Here is an 18,603-nt window from a genome sequence, read left to right as displayed (position 1 = left end):
AAAAAAAAAAAAAAAAAGAAAAAACTCCAAAATCTTAAAAATCTCGTTCCTATTTTTTTCACCACCATCAAGTGTTTACCATCTAAACACAACTTGGCCACCATGAAAACCTTGGGCAAAGCCAGCACCTTAGCTACCTACTTTATCAGTATGACTTGATTCTGTCAGGCTTTGTCTGGGAAATTTCTAACCATTCAATTATGTATTTCATAGTTGGCTTAACTCAGCTGAAATAGTGAACCAAACAGTAGTGTTTTTTTTTAAAAGTGCCTCTCCATTCTGACTACAAAGGAATCATGATTAACGAAGTTCTTTTTGTGTCTAAGCTCCATTCTAAAGGACAGAGAAAGAGTGCCCCCCTCAACTCCTTTTTGATTACTGAATCCTTTCCTACTTGTGTTATCACCCACACAATCTGTTCACAGCCCACACAAACAATCTTGCCAGTCTGTGAGAGTTTGTAAAACATTTATGTGGTAAAAGAAGACAGAACTAGCAGAACCTCATTTTAACAAGGATGATGAGACATTCAGTAGAAGAATTCACAAAGGGAAATACAGACAGAGGCTGAATGGATTTGCCCACAATGGTTAACACAATGCCAGTCCTTATGGGGACTTGTCAACTTTCTGGTCAATTTGCAGCCTCCTCCAGTTTTTGCCCTCCAAACTCTGTTTCTTTAGAAGTACTTTTTATTGTTGTTGCTTTGGGTTTTTAAAACACGGTTTTTCTGTTTAGTTCTGGATATACTGGAACTAGCTGTGTAGACCAGGCTAGCCTCAAATTCAGAAATGATCTTGCCCCTGCTCTCTACCCCCAGTCCTTCAGTACTGAGAATAAAAGTATATGCCACCTGCCACTCTTGGTTAGAAGGATCTTTTTAAAAGAAATACAATGAACAAGTTAAAGAGTCCAAATCAGTGACTTAAAGATACTTCAGTTTTTCTAGAACTTAAAATGTAAATTCAAGCCAGTCAAAGAATCTAGTTCCAAATCAATAGTTCAAAGGGATTGAGCTAAAGAATATAAAACACTTAGCACACTGCCTGGAGTATAATTGGTGCTCAAATAATATTATCTGTTTATAATCATATGTTGCTGTATCTTTCTAACAATATTCTCAACCTTTCTACTAACCTAAAATATTTACCTTATCTGTACTTTGGTTCATTGTTAAAATCAGATACTTCACATACATTGTCTTCTTTTGCAAGTCTAGATCTTGAAGTTGGTAATATATTGATTCATTATGTAAGATCAGCTCAATAGTTTTATATCAAGTACATTCTTTCCTTACCACAGATGAGCAGATGATCCTGTCCTGTGATCTGTATTTTCCAGAATTTTGTGAAGTGAAAAATATGCTTTAATTGTCATCTACAATAAACTTCTTGTAAGTATTTAAGAGCACTGGTTGCTCTTCTAAAAGACCAGGGGATCCATGACCCTTTTCTGGCCTCCATGGATAACAGACATGTACACGATACATAGCCAAACATGCAACCCAAATACCTATACACATAAAATAAAAATAAATAAATCTTAAAATTAATATCGGAACCATAGACAAGCAAAAGACTCAAGATTTGCCCTACTATCTTTAATTTAAAAAAAGAAAGAGAATAATGGGTGGGTGGAAAGACTGATGAACATATATAGCTTTGAGGAAAGGCATGCTCCTATTTTAATTGTCAAAGGAAATGTCTTCAAGAAAAAACAGGAAGAAGTATGAAGGATTGAACGTCCATAGAAGCAAATGATACTCAAGGCAGACTTCTTGATACTAGACACAAGCTTTTCTATTAAGTTAATTATTAATTTAGAACATTGAGTGATATAAATCTTGTATTCATTTATACATATCAAATTGTATTTCAGCTAATCACCCAATTTTTGACAATCTATGTCAGACTTCAATTATTCAAAAATGTCTTTTCATCTTGTCTAAAATAGCTCTTGGTCTACTGCAACTAACTTCGGCCTTAACAGCAACTTGTTTTATTGTCTTTCTAATCAAATTGAAGTTGCTCAAAGAGAAGATCTAGGTATGCATACTCAGTATACATACTCTTCTGTTGCCCAGAGCTAACACAGTTAGAAAACTGTAGCAACATGTGCTGAGTTGTATTCTGCTTGTACAATCTTTAAAAATCCTCTTCTGTTTTCAATAGTCATGTCAGCAGCTTGGACATCCTGTGGTCACCTATCTTTCACATGCATGCAACTCAGAGCTTTGTTTCAAAATCGGAAATCCAGCCAAATTCTAAGAATTATCATTAATAATCTCCACTAACAACTAAGTGCTCAACAGTGATACCTAAACTCACACACTCAAATGTTTGTTTCCTTCCTTCCTTCCTTTCTTCCTTCCTTTTTCTTTTTTTTTTTTCTTCTGAGACAGGGTTTCTCTGCATAGCCCTGGCTGTCTTGGAATTGGCTCCTCTCTGTTGACTCTATGTCATGTCAAGTAAGTAGAAAGTTGAAGCTAAGGGGCTGGAGAGATGGCTCAGCAGTTAAGAGCCCTAACTGGTCTTCCAGAGGTCCTGAGTTCAATTCCCAGTAACCATATGGTGGCTCTCAACCACATGTAATGGGGTCAGCTACAGTGTACTCATATAAAATAAATAATAAGTAAAAATAAATAAATCTTTAAAAGAAAGAAAGTTGAAGATAACTAAGCTACCTCTCAAAAACAAAACAAGAACAAAAAGTATGAAACAAACAAAACTTCAGTGAATTCTTCCTTTTTCTAATCTTCAACACTTTCATTCTCAAAATGATCCACTTTGAAAACACAACACTGAAGGAAAGAAGCAACCAAGCAAATCAAGTCTCTAAATAGGAAGCTTATCTTCAAACCAACCAAAGGATTATAAAAGAAAAAAGTAAGATGTTTGGCACATTAACAATGACTTTAAAAATTTCAGAAATGCTCAATATTACACAATAAATATGGAGTTGTACACTCCTAGATTTAGCTTAGTGGGTTACATGGTGATCATCACTGACCATCATTCTTTAAAGTAAATCCATAGGATTAAAACTGCTAATTAAATAATAAAGATTCAAATAATAATTCAATTATAAAGGTCTTCAAAATATTTTATAATAGCTTCTAATCTGAAAATATTGTGAATTCATATCAAAGAACACTTAATAATTCAATTGTGATGCTTTGTGATACAACACACTAACACCCAAATGGCCATTTATTGGCATGGGACACATAAGAAAAACCCATTAAAAAAAGAGTTAGAGTCAGATGCAGATATTTATACTCAACCAAAGGTCAGAAGCTGCTAACCCCTGTAGTTGAATTAGGGAAAAGCTGGAAGAAGCTGAGGAGGAGGGTGACCTTGTAGGAGGACCAGCAGTCTCAACTAACCTGGATCCCCAAGATCTATCAAAGACTGGACCACCAAAAAGACAGCATACACCAGCTGATATGAGGTACCCAATACATATACAGCAGAGGACTGCCAGGTCTGTGTTCAATCAGAGATGATGCAGCTAACCCTCAAGAGACTGGAGGCCCCAGGGAGTTTAGAGGTTAGGTGGGGTAGGGGGTAGAGGGGACACCCTTGTGGGGCCGGGGGGTGGGTAGTGGAAGGAGGTATGGGGTGTGGAACAGTCAGAGGGTAGACTGGGAGGGGGATAAAATATGGACTGTTAAAAAAGATTAAACAAAATTAAAAAAAAAAGAAAAAGAGTTAATGCCACAAGTGACAAAACTTCAACAAAACCTAGTCAACTGGCTTTCCCCATATCTTTTTTTAATATAAGATTTATTTATTTATTATATGTAGGTACACTGTAGCTGTCTTCAGACACCCTAGAAGAGGGCGTCAGATCTGATTACAGATGGCTGTGAGCCACCATGTGGTTGCTGGGATTTGAACTAGGGACCTTCAGAAGAGCAGTCAGTGCTCTTAACCACTGAGCTATCTCTCCAGCCCCCTCCCCATATCTTTTTAAAGAAAGATTTATTTATTTATTTTATGTATTTGAGTACATTGTAGTTGTCTTCAGGAACACCAGAAGAGGACATCAGATCCTATTACAAGAGGGTTGTGAACCACTATGTAGTTGCTGGGAATTGAACTTAGGACCTCTGGAAGAACAGTCAGTGCTCTTAACTGCTGAGCCATCTCCCTAGATCTTGAGAATATTTTCTGGCTCCTCTAAAATTTCTGAGTATCAAAAGAATCTGAGAGAAAGAGAAAAATATCTGATAGCCTGAACAGAATATAGTTTGTCAAAATACTTAAAGAGACATCCAACAATTGTTCACTGAAGCAACTATAGGTTATATGAAGAAAGATGAAGAAAATAGACTATAGGCAACATTTACTTCTAAATGAGAACTCAAAAAAGTAATAAAAGTATCTACAACAAATAATTTTACATTATAAAAATACAACTGTGCCTTTTTACTCTTCTTATCAGTTACCATGTAGTCAATAAAATTCCAAATTTCCAAGTTTTAATCACCATAAATCTAATGCCTTACCAAACAAAACATACCATAAACATAGTTCTTTTCTCAGATCCCATGACTTTAAATGTAAAGCTTCCTGGTGGACTGGCCTATCCTGGACTGTTGGCAAGATCAAATAAGGTAATTTCTACAAAAGCACTTTGAAGAAGGATAAAAGCTCTCTACAAATGTGAGATATCAGGAATATCAAATGCATTGCCTAGACTTAACATACACTCCACAAAGCATGATAAAGGTCATAGCAAACCTTTGCGTTCTATACAAACTCCATGTTTTTTCCTGCTCTCATTTTTGAAAAACAGATGTTTGCTTGCAACCTCTCCCTCTAGTATAGAGGCAAGCTTTTTAAACTATCTGGAGTGATTATAAAAACATGATTCTATAATTTTAAACAGGTAATTAAATAACAAAGTGAATACCATAAAAAACTAAAAAATACAGATATGCCTGGAAAAGGCACCAAAAAAGGACAAAAGGCTGTACTACAAACAAATATGGGGCTAATAGTCCTTATTATCTCATTAAAGTTAGGACAACTATTAATTATAGAAGACATAAATTTTTGAATTTATGCATTCTTTGGAATAATATTAACTATATTTTATAGGACTTCAATACCTTCATGTTTGCAGAACTACTTTTTTTTTTTTAAAAAAAGTTGCTTTTTGGTGCATCTAAATCACAGATTTATATAGTAATTTTTCTACAGTGAACTAATTTTCAAGAATGCAAAAATTTTAAGAAAGCACAGAGAGGTGGATAATAAGTATATTAGAACTTTTAAGTACACTTTGTCTTAAATCCCTCTCCCCAACTCTACTCCCCTTCCCGCCCCCAGAGGATATTTACAATCTTCCATGACACATGCTCTGTACCTTCTTGGTTCAAGGAAAACACACCTACAGCATTTCAAATTAACTACTGACCCTTACTCTCACACTATAAACAAACCCTTTTCAGAATCTCAATTGCATTGTGTCCACATTGGTTAAAGCTGGAAGCCTGGTGACCTCATGTGGTGTTAGCTTCTCCCATGCACCAACAGCATCCGCCTTTCTACTCAATTACCCTCTTTGGTGCCAGAGGATTGCTACCCAATGAACATATACAATAGGCTTCTGCTTCATTACACTAACCAACAGCAGGATAGAAATAAGCAGAAGAGGAATAAACAAGCTAATTTATCATGAGGCCAGAGCAAGCATTCACCAGTCTAGCCATGGAAAAGTTGAGTGGTTAACAGGTATCTCTGCAGTCTGAAATGATGTTTATGATCTTACAGATTATTGACCTTCTGCAACAGAACCTCAATGATTAAAGAATTTTTCAAATTAGCAGATGTGGACACAAGCACATAAGAAACCCTACCTTAGAAACTCTTAAGTTCCTATATAAAATCTACGCAATAGTTTTTGAGAAAGCTCAGCCTAGGATTCCAGATAATGGGGACTGACATCCTGATAATTTGCCTCAAGTGCTCAACCTGACTGTAGGGCTTCTGTTATTCATCATGAAGGAGGTGGTCAGGAGGGACCCAGGCTCTTTGTGAGGAGGATCTGGTGCCCCCTTCATTAGGCAAGGGCACAGCGGTTGATTAAATTAACAACTTCGGAGGGCTTCAGTCCCAGTTCCCAGACATTAGCACCATCATCCAGAACAAATTAAAGTCTCACAGCAATTAAGCAGATTTTGAAAATGAATTTCCCATGGTTCAATGGCTCAATAGCAATCTTGAGTTTAGTAGAACAGAGCTTGAAGGTAGGAGGAGGAATTGCTAAATTTCTAAAGTAAATGTGCAGCTGGCAGAAAGACAACAGAAAGCCTCTGTTGAGTGTCTTTACTTAGTGAGACTAAATTTTAGATAACAGGTGAAAAAATTTAAACACAACTGTTGCATTAAAGTGTTTCAGAAATATTTATCTTTTCTATTTTTATTACTTTTAATTTCTTTAATGTTATTATATTCCTAGTCAAAAATTTAAATAGTAGACAGAAAATTTATTTCTTTTCACCAGATGCAATACTATAGGACCATTCAAATCTCAGAGATATTTACAGCAGCTTCCCCAAGACACTAGGTGAAAGGATTAAGACTATCAATAGCATAGTCATATTTTAAGGATTCACTACTTGACAGACCCTATACTGAAGTCTTTTTAACATCTTATTTAATCTTTCAGCAATCTTATAAAAGTGAGCCTGTTGAGTCCTACTTTACCCTCTTGAAAAAATACTTTCAATCTCTAATTAAGTAGTCATTCAAGGTTGCATAGCCAGTACATGGTAGAACCAGGACTTGAACCCACACTTTATGGATATAGCTCACCAATAGAGTGCTTGCTTAGCACACCCAGAGAATTTGTTCGGTCCCCAGCAATACAAATAAATAAGTTTGAATTTTAAATTCCTTTTAAAATCTAATCTGTCAGTCTCAAAGAACAACCATATGCCTACAAAATTCTTAGAAAAGTAGAAAAACAAATTCCCATTTTTTAAGAGTTTGTAGTCAAACTGTGGGGCTTCTAAAATAAGTCCTTTCAGAGGCAGAAATAAGTCCTGCCTCATGAAGCAGCAGAAACACATCTAAAATAAGTCCTTTAGAACAGCCCTGGTGAAGCAGAAGAAATACATCTAAAATAAGTCTCTATAGAACAGCCCAGATGAAGCAGAAGGAACATATTTATGTTGTCCACTATCATTCAGCATCTCTATTTGATTATTCAAACTTTGGAAATATATTCACTAGAGCATATTTCTTTTATACTTAATTGTCAAGCATAAACAAGCAACCACATTCATCTGTGTTTATGGCCAATGAAAGATAAAAACACATAAACAACAGGGAATGATCATGAACAGTCACCAAAAGCTTTGTTAACCCATGTTGAAGAGAAGGTCCCTTTTCAACTCCAAAAATGGTACAAGTTTATACCTGCCCAAGCATACATACCATGAAGATATGCATGAACTTTTGTTAACCTGTTCAAGAGAAAAATAATAGCCTTATCTTTGTTTAAACAATGAAAGTATAGCCTGGAATACAATACTAGAAAATATAGGGCAGACTTTAAAGACATACATTTTTGGTATTTTTGCAATAAGTCCAAAGCGTAGGGCATTTATTTATGCATTTCTTCAACCATATTCCTGGTACTCATATTGTACTTGACTGGGGTAACAAATACATATCAAGGTAGAGCTTAAAGTTTTATATGGTTTATCTTATATAATATCTTATAATTTATATTATTCTTATTTTAAAATTTATATGGTAATAGAGATGTATACTGGTATTTACCTAGCATGCACATGCCTCTAGTACCACCACAAAAAAAAAATCTGACAATACAGCTCTATAGTTCTAACTAATACTCCAATAGCTGATATTACATTAGTAAAAGATCATCTTTTCCCCTCAAATTCAATGTTCAAAAGTCTCTATCATATATTATGAATTTAGAAGAGAGAAAATGTCATAATAGATGATGACTCCAGTTTTATTTTGTAAAACAGAAGACCAGCTAAGGTTTGCATTGTTAACAAGCACATAAGGAACATATAAGTAAAATTTCATGAAAAGTTTTGTTACCTAGGCTTTCTTATGCTATGCACAGCCATGTATACTGGTCCAGGATTTTAGATTTTGAGGGCAGTGCTGGTAATTTAACTCATGGACTTGTCTGAACTGTATCCTCAACCCAAAGCCAGAATATTAAAAAGAAAAAAATTAAGATAAAAAATTTAATACCTTGTGAAAGCAATTAAAAATTAAACTAAAAGATAAATGAACCACTGTAATTACCAAATACATAAACGCCATATTTCTTGAACTGTTGGTTAGCAGAGACTATGCCAATAGAAAGGTCATAAAGCGTATTGTTGAGTTTCTAATAAAACCTAACCAATTGAGAAGCAAAAAGCAAAAAATAATGAGAAACAGGATGACTACAAATGTATACATGTGTGTGCTAAGCACTTACTTAGTGATAACTTCTAATCCAGAAAAATGGCTCTCATAAAGTAATTACTGCCTATTTAGCAGGCACACTTTGAACAAATGCACAAGTTATATTATCATTTAAACTGCTGTAAATTCTTTAGGGGTAAGGAAACTGAGAATTTACAACGCATTAAAGTTTTGTCTAGGCTACAAAGAAAGTCTGATAACAAATAGATAAATCAAGTCACCACTATTTATTGATAGAATGAAGTTTCTATAACTAGAAAAACTTTGAACAGAAGTATTAGTGTATTTTCTTTTATTTTTCTCATACATAATAGGCAAGTGTTCTACTATAATTGAGCTATAATTCGTCTTCTTTTTACTTACTTGAGACAGGGTCCCACTAAGTTGCTGAAGCTGGCCTTGAAGTCACTCCCCAAGTAACAGTGATCCTTCTGCTTTAGCCTCCTGAGTGTTGAGATAAAGGCCTTTATAACCCAGGTTTTCAGTAAAGAAAAACCATCATACAAGAAACCTTTTGCTACCTCTATTGTTTTATGAGTAACTATTTCTCAAGAATCCTGAAATACACCCAAGTAATCAGTAAGTACCTTTCAGTGTTTTTGTTGGTTTGTTTGTTTGTTTGTTTTTTTGCTGTTGTTGTTGTTTTTTGCTTTTTGTTCTCTGTTTTTAAAAACAGGGTTTCTCTGTGTAGCCCTGGCTACTCTGGAACTCACTCTGTAGATCAGGCTGGCCTCAAACTTAGAAATCTGCCTGCCTCTGCCTCCCAAGTGCTAGGATCAAAGGTGTGTGCCACCACTGCCCAACAAAAATCCTACTTTATAAGTTACTGTCTCTTAGATATGATAACCCTGGTTTTAACCAAAATTTCAGCCATACTCATCCTTCTCCTAAAATACATTCTTTTGAATGAGTGGAGTAAGCAAAGAAAGTAATGGAGGGATTTTTTGGTATCTGCAAAAAGGGAAAGAAGAAAGGGAAACAAACGCCGATTGATAGTCGTGCTCCTTCAGCTTAAAATCAATAAATTATCTCTTTTTCTTTTTTTTCATCGGCTATTACATAGAAATATTATGTTTCCTTAGAGCAAATTTCTGTTCTTCTGAGCATGTATTAAAGACTGGTGGGTTATTTGTAGCCAGAGGTTAAAACAAACACGAAGATATCTCAGGTTTCAGTTTTCTGTTGCAGCTATCCCTGATCTTCAACAATATGAAGAATCTGATCATTTCCAAGTAGAGACACGTTCTGTAAATGATAGCTTGTTCATAGCCTTCTCAAGAATTTTATCTGTAACTACTTAGCTGAGGAATGCAAAGCTAAAGCGGGATCCTGGTTTACACAGGACAGAACCAGCTTAAAAGAACAGAGCAAAGAAAGGAATGTGGGTGTGTCTTTCTCCTTAGAGGCATTCTACTCAGGGCAAGTTACAGCCTAATGGACAGCATAAAACATGTTGAGAAGCAGTTTAAAAGGAAACTGGACCTCAAGAATGCATATATGCCTTAAGCAAAGGCTGGATTTAACAAAGTTAGAACCCACCTTTTTGGTTGTGATAACCTGAAGGCAAACATGCTAAGTAGGGAGAGGCTGAAAGTCTATATCATGTCAACTAAATTATATGTTGCTTCATGACTCTTTGGGTCAAGAAAAGGAAGGACAAAGGAGGAAAAATTAACAGTACAATCTATAAGATTGGTTTTATTATTGTAGAACCCAAAAAACATTGAGTCAACCATTTCAGAATAATTATTTATTTTCTAAAGAAAAAATTTAATGCCTTGCCAAAGCTAATTCCCTCTGCTTAGACATATGCATCATGGATAAAGCCCCTGAGCTATGCAAGGGAATTAACCAGAAGTTTAAGAAAACCCTATAATTTGCATAAGCTAGTTTTTTTGTTTTGTTTTGTTTTTTAAAGAGCACTCCTTTGTCTGAGAATATTAAGAGCATATAGCAGTAAGGAAAAAAAGGCAACAGAAAATTGCAGTTGAAAGTACAGGGTTTATATGGGCATGGAGATGGAAATGTTAGCTTATTGTGGGGAGTGGGTGGCAAGAAAAAAGTAGGTATGAAAAATCCAGACTAGCTATGTCATGAAGGGATATTTGCTTAGGCCTTAAATTTCTTTTATTCTGGGCCATATTCCATTATCATCTCTTTCAATGTCTGCACTGCCCTCTTTTTTTTTTTTTCCCCCAGACTGGGTTTCTCTGTGTAGCCCTGGCTGTCCTGGAACTCACGCTGTAGACCAGGCTGGCCTTGAACTCAGAAATCTGCCTGCCTCTGCCTCTCAACCGCACTGCCCTCTTTACCAGTAACATTCAATACCTCTTGTTAAGGCTGAAGCCAAGGGGCACTTTGGCACTCACTTCTCAATTGTTTGTAATGTTCATAATCCCTTTGCTGCATGATGTTGTCACCAAGGTGGTATGTGAATTTCTCAGGCTTAGCCTTTCCCAGGATGGGTTATAAACAGTCATAATCACAGTAGCTGTTACAAGAGCTGTTGTGTGTCAGGAATTGGAATGGTTTGTTTAGGAAGTAGCTAAGTCATTTTGGTACTCAGGTAGCAATGGAAATGCTTACTTAGCTTGAGGAAAGGCATAGACAAAAAAGGAGATTGAGTTTTCATATCATATTTCAAAAAAGTTCCTTGAATGGGTCTGAGATTCAATTGAAAATTGGAGAAAGTAGCAGTAATGCAATTGTGGATTATAAGGAGCAGTAAATGAGTCAATACCTCTGAAATGTTTTCCATGGCCACTCAAAAGTCAACAGTCACAAGTAAAGCAGACACCTGCTCCTAGTCAGACATTAACATGATTCTTGCTATTAATCCTCTGTAAAACTTGTTAGGGACAGAATGTAAAGCTTGGATACAGAAGCTAAGGAGCTGAAGAATAAAACAAGAGTCTCGGTATTTTTTTAAATTCTAAAATATGAGGCTTCTTTTTTTGTAAGTTAATAATCTTTAGTTTGTTTCTTTATGCAAAGAGAAAAATCACAAAATGTTTCTTGATTTTCAAGTCCTGTTCTCTCACTGCCTGCCATCAGACACTTAGGGATGGCCTGTATCTGGTCTACTTGTCTCATTAGACCAAGATCACCAAATTTCAGGAGAGATATATTCAAGTGAAACTAATGTGTACATCTGTTAAATCTGTTTCTATCAAGAGCTTCAATTTTTTCCATGTTAAAAAACAATCTATTAGCATTTTCCTGAAGAATAAAACATACATGGTGTCAGCATGTCTACTCCTGAGAGTAGCTAGTCTTGTATGCTGGCATAAAAACTATCATTTTAGAAAAGAATTTGGATTGGTTTAATTTCTTTGTTGTTATTGGTTTGGACTTTGTGTTTGATTGGGGTTTGGAGGTTTGGGTTCTTTGTTGTTGTTGTTTTTGGTTTTGTTTGTTTGCCTGGTTGGTTTTTCAGGACAGGGTTCTTTGTATAGCCCTGGATGTCCTGAAAATAACTTTGTATACCAGGCTGTACTGGTATTCAGAGATTCACCTGCCTCTGCCTCCCAAGTGCTGGGATTAAAGGCCTGTGCCACCGCTGCCTGGCTGGCCTTTTTTTTTTTTTTTTTTTTTAAGTTTTAACTGCTATCATAGCCAGGCAGTGGTGGTGCAGGCCTTTAATCCCCGCACTTGGGGGGCAGAGGCAGGTGGATTTCTGAGTTCAAGGCCAGCCTGGTCTACAGAGTGAGTTCCAGGACAGCCAGGGCTACACAGAGAAACCCTGTCTCAACAAAACAAAACAAAACAAAAAACCAAAGTTGCTATTATTACTGCCATACATACCTTTCAAATCCCTCTCTAATCTCCAATGATTCTATCTCTTGTCTTTCTTTGAAAAAGTCAAATCTTCTTATATAACTACATAAATATGTCAAACTATCAGCTGGGGAATACGAAATCAGGCAATCTTTCTTTCTGGTTAATGAACCAGGCTCCCCAGACAATTAGATGATTCATAGTTATGGGGGCTAAATAGAGCTTGTAAGAAAGTAGTAAGAATAGTGTTTGAATTTCTCCAAAAGATACCTTCCATTGGCCTTGCTAAGATACTGGTTTAGCACTAAAGTTAGACTTTCTTTATCATTATATAAATTATCCTTCCTTTCCATGTTAGCCAAAAATTAACAATGAGAAATCAGTTACAGTTTTCTGTTCCTCATTATACCTTTCTACACTAAAAATAATTTTTATTTAGACTCCAAAGTCATAGTTGAGGCAGGATGGTTTAACTCTGGTTTGTGATAGCAGACTGATTGAAGTCTACTTCCATACTTAATTGAGACAGTTAATGTCTTGAAAAAACTAGAACTGCCTGTATCTTGATTTATTTGCATAATAAAATGAGTACAAAAATACCAGTGATGGCCCAGTGAAAAGGTTCAGTAGGTAAGGATCTAATGAGAGTTCAATCCCTGGGCCAACATGGTGGAAGGATAGAACCAATTTCCACAAGTTGTCCTTTGAGATCCACACACTGGATATAATTTACTTAGGCTCTATATTCTCTCATAGCCCTGTCTAAGGCTATGGACCTCGATAAGTATTTTGGACATTAGGCCAGTGGTATACCAAAATTTGAACTAAGCACATTCTATAAAACTACTTTATAAGAGAGATAAATGTGAATCTTTTCTCAGTCAGTACACATTTAACAATAAGGGATGCCAAGAGTGGTAGCACATGCCCTTAATTCTAGCACTTGGGAAGCAAGAGGCAGGCAGATATATCTATATGGCACAGTCTACATAGGGAGCTCCATGCCAGCCAGCAAGACATTGTCTCAAAACCAAACAGAAATAATAAATGGTAAGTAAATAAATACAACTAAAAACATAAAGTACAAGCCAAATTATTATAAAGGATCTTCTAGATAAGGCAGAGTTCATAGGCAAAGGATTTGTAAGCGTCACAAAACTATTCACAATTATGTCAAGGAAATATTTCTCACATTTTACTACAGAAGGAAAATTTGCACTAGAAGGCTAGATGGGAGATATTAAGAAAATCAGTTGAGAGAACAATTAGAAACTATTAACACAAGCATTGTCTTATTATAATAAGGTTTAGTTTTCTAAAAGTTAAATAACGTTATTTTAATAATGTAAAACTGATTAAATAAATTTATGAGATCACATAGGATTTATATAAATTACAGTTGTATGATTCCTGTAGGAGTTAATAAAGAAAAAGTATAGTTTGGTCAGGTATGTAACTTTATAAAATAAAAAGAATAACTAAATATAGAAAAATATGACCAGTATCAGGCAAGAAACAATCAGTACTTTTCAAGATTCTCATAAGACATACCCTGATGTAGTGTATAGTCCCAGAATTTGGGATGTAGAAAAAAGATCAGGAGTTGGAGATCACCCTTAGCCAGTAAGATACAAGTAAGATACAGTAAGATATAAGTAAGCCTGGGATACAAGAGTGTATATAATATATTTATATAATAAATGTACAATATATTTATATAATAATATACATTACTGTATGTAACATATGTAATTACATAAATGTAATATATGTAATAAATGTAATATATACAGCAAAATTAAAATCTAATGTACTGACAACTATGCACTGTTTAATCATGATTTCATTCAACTTTTCAAATTTCTGCAACTTTAAAATAAATAATTTTAGCAGACTGATGCTTATATGAATGAATAACAATCAGCCATCAACAGTTTCTACTTAATAATAGCATAATGGAGCTTTCTGCATTCTTCGTGGGGCTATTTGAGAAAATGTGATAACTCTATATGCTCTAGTCATAATTTTAAAATTAGGTGAAACAAAAACATGATTCTTCAAACATCATAGCACCAGAAATGATTAATCTGAGGTAAACAACATATGCATGATGAGCCAGATACCCTAGTTCATGATTTTTAGTGGGCTGTTCACTTGTTTCATGGTCTCTTTTCACTCCTTCTACTATACCAACAGCTGGTTTTCCATGAACTAAGTTCATCAAGCATGAAAACAAAGAAAAATTATTTTAGTATTTTCCAGGTCTGGTTTTCAGGAAAGTAAGATTAAGCTGTACCTTTCAAAACATTTTGTTTTCCTTTTTGGATTTCTTAAATATTAAATACATCTAAAAAAGCTAATCACTTAGTAAGTTTACTGAATGCATAAAAAAAGACATCTAATTTAGTGTCTCAAATTTTTAACAAAGCCATAAATGAATAAATTTATAAGTCTACCAAGTTCTACCAAGTATGATATTCCTTACGGAAGTTATCAAAAGTTCAACAATATATATAGACACTGGTAGAAGGAAAACACAAAGCCAGTCAGAAAGCAAATAAACAAGTTAGGTAAGAAAGCCTTTAGGATACAGGGAACTTGAAATAAATCTAACCAAATCCCTTCTATTTGCTTTTATGACTCCTTTAAAAAAAAAATCCCCTTGGTTTTATGAAACTACAACTGAATATTAATCCAAATGTCATATAAAATTCTGAATACTAAAAGATTTATACAATCAGAGGTGCAAGGGTTCTTAAACTCACTTATCTACCTGTAAGCAGAAAAGCTTATTGGTTAAGTGACTTGTCTGGTCACTTTGAGATTCATGATTTGCTATGCTGTTTAGGGGATGAGTGCTTTTGTTTTGTGTATGTCATGTATTTCCAATGAGGAGCTTTTCCATAGTATTTTTCTCCATAAGTTTGTCTGGGGGGGGGTTGGGGGGGACGTTGGGGGAGATGGAATGGATCCAAAAGTGTCAGAGAGGCTATAGTTCAGAAGGAACAGATACCTTAGGAAGACTACTTTATCATCAGTATGCCTGACCCCGTAAGTGGCACTGGGATTGAGTAGTAGAGTTCTGCTGTAGCTCCTGTTCTTTCAAGTACTGATTCTAGTAATCCATTCTGAACAGTTTCATCTACTTTCAGTTTAGAGAAGCTAAGTGGAAAACATAGCATGTACCTCTTGTTAATGTCCATTTCCTGTATTGAAGTCATAAAAGAACCTAGGTTACCTAAATTTATTTAAGATCAAAAAATGCTACTGTGCAAGTGGATGAAGTAAAAACTAAAACACTGTTTAGTGTAGGCTACATATAATCTGTTCAGTCTCAGGATCAGAACTGAGGACAATTACTACAGCTGGGAGAGAAGGAAAGTAAAACAGTGATACAAAGTAAAGTTATGCAAAAACTTCCTTCAAGAAATGTTTTCTTTTCTAAGAAAAGTTAGAACCGAAGTAATTTATTAATTTAGGAAAATCTATTTAGGCAGGGCCTGCAGCTTCATTAACCAAGTTCTACCTTAGATGGGGTGGGGTGGGAACAACCTTAGCACTACTTACTTCCTATTTCAGACAACTCTAATTTGAACAAACAACTGCTCTACTGGTAATTCTAATGTCCAGCAAACACTTGCAGGGGTCTTTGGGATCTCCTCTGCAAATGTGAGGTTCCAGAAGACATGTTAGTTCCAGAAGTGCTATAGGGAACCTACTATAGGAACCAAGAGATCTGCAGGCCCACATCAGCTTCATGGGGTAGGGGCTGGAGCTACAGGAAACTGTAATGGTTTACTGTGTGCAAAAACCTCAAAGGGGAAGGTCAGGCAAGGATAATAGGCCAATTTAATTCTGAAAGCACAAGGTGCAAGAAATTTTATGATGGTCTGCCACTGAAATCACACAAGATCCAATAGCATCCAACTGCAACTGCTCATCAAGGGAAACAAGAGGTGTAATTGTAACCGCGGTGTAATCACTGTGAGACTGCTGCTGCCTACAGCTCCCAGCAGAGAACTATTAAGAGCCTGGAAAATCCAATACAGAGAAAAAGAGATTGTACATGGCGTAGCGAAACAAAAGCAGTGTGTGTGTGTGTGTGTGTGTGTGTGTGTGTGTTTCTGTGTGTGTGTGTTTCTGTGTGTTTTGCCCATACAGAAGAGAGAGGCTTAGAAATGTGTACTAGACCTCCTCAGAACTCCCTTCTTGAAGCTTCTCCTTCTCTCCTTTGTTTAAAATACTTAGGCTGGTATTACAAAGATTGTCAGTACCAGACACTCTGGAATGCGAACCCAACACACCCTAGTCTAGAGGAAAAACACTATGATCCCTTCAAGGGAGCTCCTGCGCTGCCCAGGGACTCTGGCAAGAAGCACAGACCCCCGCCTGAGCTCTTCCATCTAGCCAAGAGCAATAGCCAGCCCCAAGGAAGCCAAGCTGCCCAGCAGCGCCCGCTTCGAAGTTGGCACTGAAGTTTGTCCAAAGATGTCCGGAACCTTTAGGGAAAAGGGACACGAGGTGGAAAAGACAGTAGGAGTAAGTTGAGTTTTCCGAGTGGATCCAAAGGAAGAAGGTCGGCTATGTCCGAAGCCCTTTTTTTTTTTTTTTTTTTTTTTTTTTTTTTTTTTTTTCCTGGTTGGTGCGCACTGAGAAAGTCTCCCTGGCGCCTGGGAACTGTCACCTGAGGGCAGCCCAGGAGGGAGCAGGAAACGTCCTTCTGGCGCCAGGGGAGGACCTCAGGCTTCAGACTCACTGGATCTTGGGGCTCAAAGCAGAGGGGGGAGGGGAGATGGCAGAGGGGACAAGAGGCAAAAGCACCTTTCAGACAGGCTTTCTCTTAAGCCCTCTCCAAGTTCGTGCTGAGAGGGCCAGGACTCTCCCAAGCCACTCTACTCCGAGTCCTCAGTTCAAACAAGTCCACCGCCAGAGGTGGGTGGGGTGGCGGCGTAGAAGCCAAGGGCTTAAAGGTTGAGACCCTAAAACCAGCTCTAGTCCCTCGCCGAGACAACCTAATGCATTTACACAAGCCACAGCCAGTAACAGCTCGCTGCTGGCACAGGGCTTAGCTCCCGACTCTCCTGTTATTCCTAATAAAGTCGATTACGTTGCCCTCCCGGTGCTGATTGGAAGGGAACCGAGAGGGAAAGGGGGGCAGGCGAGGGAAAGAGCAGGGGGAGCAATCAACTTTGCGACCCAGCACTTCCTCGCGATCCGTCGCCATGCTTAAGATCCACCCCCACCCCCTCCTGCCTTTCAAGTGGATACTGAAACTAGGCCAAAACTTTTCCCCTCCTTTTCTCTTTGCCACTAGACTGGATTGTGCCCCATGGAGCCCCATGGAGCTCTGCTTTCTTAAGCACAATAGCCGGACTAATTAGATCATAGAGGCAAGGCAGCGATACTGTAACAAGTAGCCCAAGAGGCAAAAGAGGGAAGGGCGGAAGACAGGGAAAGGGGAAAGTTTGCAGCTCTCACACTTACCGATCAAGCCTCCCACCAGAAAGGCAACGATTTGGAAAACCAGAAGAATCCCTCCAACAATGCAGAGCTTCTTGGTACTCATGTTTTCTATAATTGCCCCAGCCATTTCTGCGACCCCCTTTCTTTTCTCCTTCAAGTAAATGTTTAAGGGTATGCTTTCGCCTCCCCTCTCCTTCTTCCTTCCCCTCTTTTCCTGGTGCTGCAAAACTTCAAGGGTGCGATAGCAGAGGAGGTGGGACAGACCGCAGGCGCCCGCGCGGATGCCTGGGCGAAGCCGCTTGGGCTCCCCAGATGCCCAGAGCTGAGACTGCGGCCGCCCGGCAGCCAGTGGACGCTTAAAGAAGCAGGGAAGCGGATCACATGACACGCCTCCCTCTCTTTCTTCCTCCCTCCCTCTCGCGCTTCCTCCCTCCCTCCCTCTCTCCCTCCCTCCCTCCCTCCCTCCCTCTCTTCCTCAACCCTGGCCCGCCAGTTCAGGGATCTCAGCTCCCGCCAGCTCTGGCTACTCGCCCTCAGGTCTGGTCTGCAGCTTGCCCCGGCAACAGCTGGTATCTTGAGGGGGGTGGCTGGTGAGGTTAAATGGGCTTGGCATTCGCAGACTCTACCATGTTTCCTTTTCTGGTTCTTAAAGTATGGGATTTAAGTTACTCATGGGCCGCTTTGCAAACCCTTAACTTACAGGTTGAATCTACCCCACCACCAACTATTTGAACGCTAGGAAAGAGGTAAATTTTAAAAAAGATTCTAAAGAAGTTAAGCCAAAGTATAAAGACAAGAAATAAGGTCTCTGTTCAGGTGCCTTCTGCCTTGCCCTATCCCGGATTATACCACACTAAATTCCCCACTACAAGGCACTTCAAGAGCCTTGTTATCCAGA

At 37.6% G+C, this 18,603-nt stretch overlaps 1 protein-coding gene across 2 annotated transcripts in view; it reads right to left on the bottom strand.

Moving 5' to 3' along the window:
- Positions 1 to 18,119, bottom strand: part of Wls (Wnt ligand secretion mediator) — a 107,391-nt gene extending 89,272 nt beyond the window's left edge. The window contains exon 1 of one of the 2 annotated variants that reach the window (XM_031375998.1): positions 17,727 to 18,119. In XM_031375998.1, the coding sequence (XP_031231858.1) occupies positions 17,727 to 17,832 (106 nt within the window). In that variant the 5' untranslated portion in view covers positions 17,833 to 18,119. The remainder of the gene's footprint in view (positions 1 to 17,726) is intronic. The other variant, XM_031375999.1, reaches the window with a different exon arrangement.
- Positions 18,120 to 18,603: the final 484 nt, after the last annotated feature.

Source organism: Mastomys coucha, unplaced genomic scaffold (genome assembly GCF_008632895.1).
Source record: "Mastomys coucha isolate ucsf_1 unplaced genomic scaffold, UCSF_Mcou_1 pScaffold16, whole genome shotgun sequence".
NCBI classification, from domain to species: Eukaryota; Metazoa; Chordata; class Mammalia; order Rodentia; family Muridae; genus Mastomys; species Mastomys coucha.
This window is presented reverse-complemented; position numbering and strand designations above follow the sequence as displayed.